The following is a 3,506-nucleotide window of genomic DNA, read 5'->3' on the forward strand; positions in this document are numbered from 1 at the left end:
TCCTCTTCCTCATCCTCTTCCTCCTCCTCGTCCTCCTCTTCCTCCTCCCTCTCGTCCTCCTCCTCTTCCTCCTCCTCCTTCTCGTCCTCTTCCTCCTCGTCCTCCTCCTCCCCCTCTTCCTCCTCGTCCTCCTCCCCCTCCTCCTCCTCCTCTTCCTCCTCCTCCTCGATATATTTCAGGATTTTCTCAAACAGGAAGCTGAGCCACTGAAGTCAAACAGACCCTTTGATCACAGAGTTTGTTGCTCTCGTTTGTTCGACGGTTCCAAGTTCAAACTCGCGCCTGAGAATCGGCGCCCTGATGGCGCTCGGTCTGCCGCTGTGTTGAGTTTATTACAGATTGATCTAACGTCGTGTCGCAGCTTGTTTGCATTTGTCTCTGAGTGTCAATAAATCAGCTGTTAAAGACTCGTGCTAGCACGCCACTTCCAGAATAAACATGTGATCGGAGAGAGTGAGGAGCCGCTGCCATCTGCCGCCTTCACGTCTGAGCAGTTTCCTCATCGTCTGAAACTGATGTGGCTGATGTGGCGAGCACGTGTCTGTCAGCTCTGTGTGGTCCCGCTCGCCTGCTGCTTTCCGATCAGCCTCATCCTGACTGGTTGGAAAAGATGGACACTGTTACGTCCCCTGTCGGTTTCTGTGGTCCGTGTAAAGCCAGGCTCATAGCTGAGGCCAGACGGGGGGCCGTACTCCATCAGCACCGAGGATCGTTTGTGGTCTGTAGGAGGCGCTGATGGGAGAAGCGCTCCATCAGCAGCCGGGTCACTCAGTTTTGTCTCTAATGAAAAGCAGCAGCAGCGTTTGAACCCTACGACTCATTCAATTAGCGCGCTTTAACGAGCTCGCCGTCAGCCGGCGCTCGCCGTGACAGAGAGGCGTTTCATGCGTTTGGTTCCAGCTGTTTCATGTGAATATCTGCAGGCTGCAGCTGTAATGAAACATTCAGAGGATCAAATGTTTGTGTCCCGCTCACTCTCACTCAGGCTAATCGCTAATAATGAGCTCTAATTGAGACGAATGAAACCGGCTTTAATGGAGCTGTTTCTGCTGCAGGCCAGTGGGCGGGGCCATGATGAAGCGCAACAGGTGATCTTCAGTTTACCTGTTTGTGTGTGTGCAGGCAATCATCTATGAAGGCCAGGACAAAAACCCGGAGATGTGCCGAGTTCTGCTGACGCACGAGATCATGTGCAGGTAAGGCCGCGAAACACCGACCAGATCTGAGTAGTTCTTCTTCTCTGCTTCAAATAAAAGTCTCGATGTTTGAGAGCAGTATCCTCACGTCCACGGTGACTCGTGCCCTGATGGAGCCTGTTCCCTGCATACAGAGTGGGCGTGTGCAGGTGTCTCACCTGAGCTGTCTGAAAGAAATACGAGGCTCTGCAGTGACTGACGGGTCTGCTTTCATTTTTGTCTCTCTGTGTGCGTGTCAGCCGCTGCTGCGATAAGAAGAGCTGTGGAAACAGGAACGAGACGCCGTCAGACCCCGTCATCATCGACAGGTAACAGATACGAAGCATCACGCACTCACATACACCTGTCAGACTGTTTGTGCGCTCGCAAACAAACATGCAGCAGATGCAAGAAAGACAAACAGACACCGATGACACGCGGCGCATTCCTGTCAGCCTTGTCACGTACGTTTAAAGGTTGTCTTCTGCCCGAGCGGCAGATTCTCGATCAGTCGCCAGAGAGCACCAGCCGAGTCACAGACACAGGAGGAGCTGCAGGTTGAATAGCGCCCCCTGCGTGAAGGTTTTTAGCAGGATGTGATGAAAGGCGTCAGCTGATCTGCTGCGTTCAGGTGACTCTGTTGATCCACCTGCTGGTTTCGTATCTGGATGAAGAGGCGGTTTGGTGCCACACACAGTGAGAAACAGCAGACTGGTTGTGTTTGTTTATTGGTCAGTTACCTTTGCCAGGCTCAGGTTAGCATACCTGTAGTGACATCACAGCAGCACAGTATGAATGAAGCTTGTTGTGTCACACAGTAAGGTTCATGCTGGCGTTCCTCAGGGTTTCGTCCAATCATGTTTCCATGTGGCAGATGGCCCCGCCCCTCCCTGAGCCTGGTTCTGCTGGAGGTTCCTTCTTGTTAAAAGGGAGTTTTTCCTTCCCACTGTCGCCAAAGTGCTGCTCATTGTTGTTGGGGCTTTACCTTACAGTGTAAAGCCCCCTGAGGTGACTGTTGGTGCCACATCAATAAAAGTGAAGTGAGCTGTGACACGAACGTGCTGATTATGTGCGGTGGGAGCGTGATTCACGCTGAGTAGCTCTGTGAATTTAAGGGCTAATGAAAGGTGAACATTAAATGCAGCTCGGCTTTAAATCATTCAAACAGGATGACGTGTAGAGCTACTGGGCTGATGTGGTTGAGCCTGCGCCTCCTCTTCATCCTCCTCTCAGATTCCTCCCCCTCCCCTCCTTCCTGGCCTCCCATGAGGAATCATACGCTATGCTCTTCTCTTTTCACCTCCCCCTCCTCTTCCTCCTTCTCCTCAGCTCTTGTCCTCCTCCTGAGTATTAATCTCAATCCTCCCTCCCCCTCTCCCCTGTGGACGGAGGAGGGGGGAGTATGGATGGATGGAGGGATGGATGTGACTGCAGCAGCTCTTTGAAAAGAGAAGTGGAGATTTTTACAGCAGCTCTTTTTTCTCCCTCTGCCAGCTGAAATGCATGATGGGAAGGTCTCCTGTGTTTTTGGCGGCGTCCAGTGAACAGGAAACATGTCAGGGTCAGACTGCAGAGAGAGCACAAACACTGCGATTCGTTCGCTCTCACTTCAAGAAAACTAACACAACAGCATTTCATTTCTTCTCCTTCACTCCAGAACCCACCGCTGGTTTCTGTCAGCATGTCGACCTGAACTGAATTAAAAGCTGAACGCAGCTTTAAAGATAAGCATTAATTTACAAGGCGCATAAACAGTGCACAAAAGTGCAAGAAAGGAGCATCAAAAATGAACTGTGAGGAGGCAGAAAAGAGAAATGCACCAAAAAACCGACAGGTGAACGGAGTGAGCGCAGGGTGGGCCGTCACAAAGGAAAGGAAGACAAAGACAGGAAGTAAAGCCAGCAGACACGCAGACGGAAGATGCAGGATGCAGCCACGGGTTTAAAGTCTTTGAACACGCACAGATTTTTGGCTCATTAAAGGTTAGACAATGTACTTGAATAAATTAATCTCTTCCTTTCATTTCCAGCTTCCATTTTTAAGCAAACATTTAAAATATATATAAAAAATATCTTAAATGTGGATCATACTGCTTTTAGTTTATTAGGACTCTGCATACAGGACAGAAGCTGGACAACAACAACAATAACAATAAAACATATGCAGGAATTTTACAGCTGCTTTGTTTAACACGTTCTTTCCACCAACTGTAACTCCTTCTTCACTCGTACGTGTGCGCACAGAAATGCTGTGTAAAATAAAGATGATTTAAAAGGACTATCCGGTTGTTAAGTGATGACGTGACGAATCCTACTTCCGGGTCTAAAGTAG

At 49.7% G+C, this 3,506-nt stretch overlaps 1 protein-coding gene across 1 annotated transcript in view; it reads left to right on the forward strand.

The window, feature by feature from the left end:
- LOC102295291 (transcription factor COE3) overlaps nucleotides 1-3,506 on the forward strand; it is a gene marked incomplete at its 3' end in the record, with an annotated part of 39,650 nt that overhangs the window by 6,817 nt on the left and 29,327 nt on the right. The window contains 2 exon segments of the mRNA XM_014336777.2: nucleotides 1,123-1,196; nucleotides 1,436-1,504. Coding sequence (XP_014192263.1) covers nucleotides 1,123-1,196; nucleotides 1,436-1,504 — 143 coding nt within the window.

Source organism: Haplochromis burtoni, unplaced genomic scaffold (assembly GCF_018398535.1).
Source record: "Haplochromis burtoni strain Fernald_Lab_line unplaced genomic scaffold, NCSU_Asbu1 Contig_148, whole genome shotgun sequence".
Lineage (NCBI taxonomy): Eukaryota > Metazoa > Chordata > Actinopteri > Cichliformes > Cichlidae > Haplochromis > Haplochromis burtoni.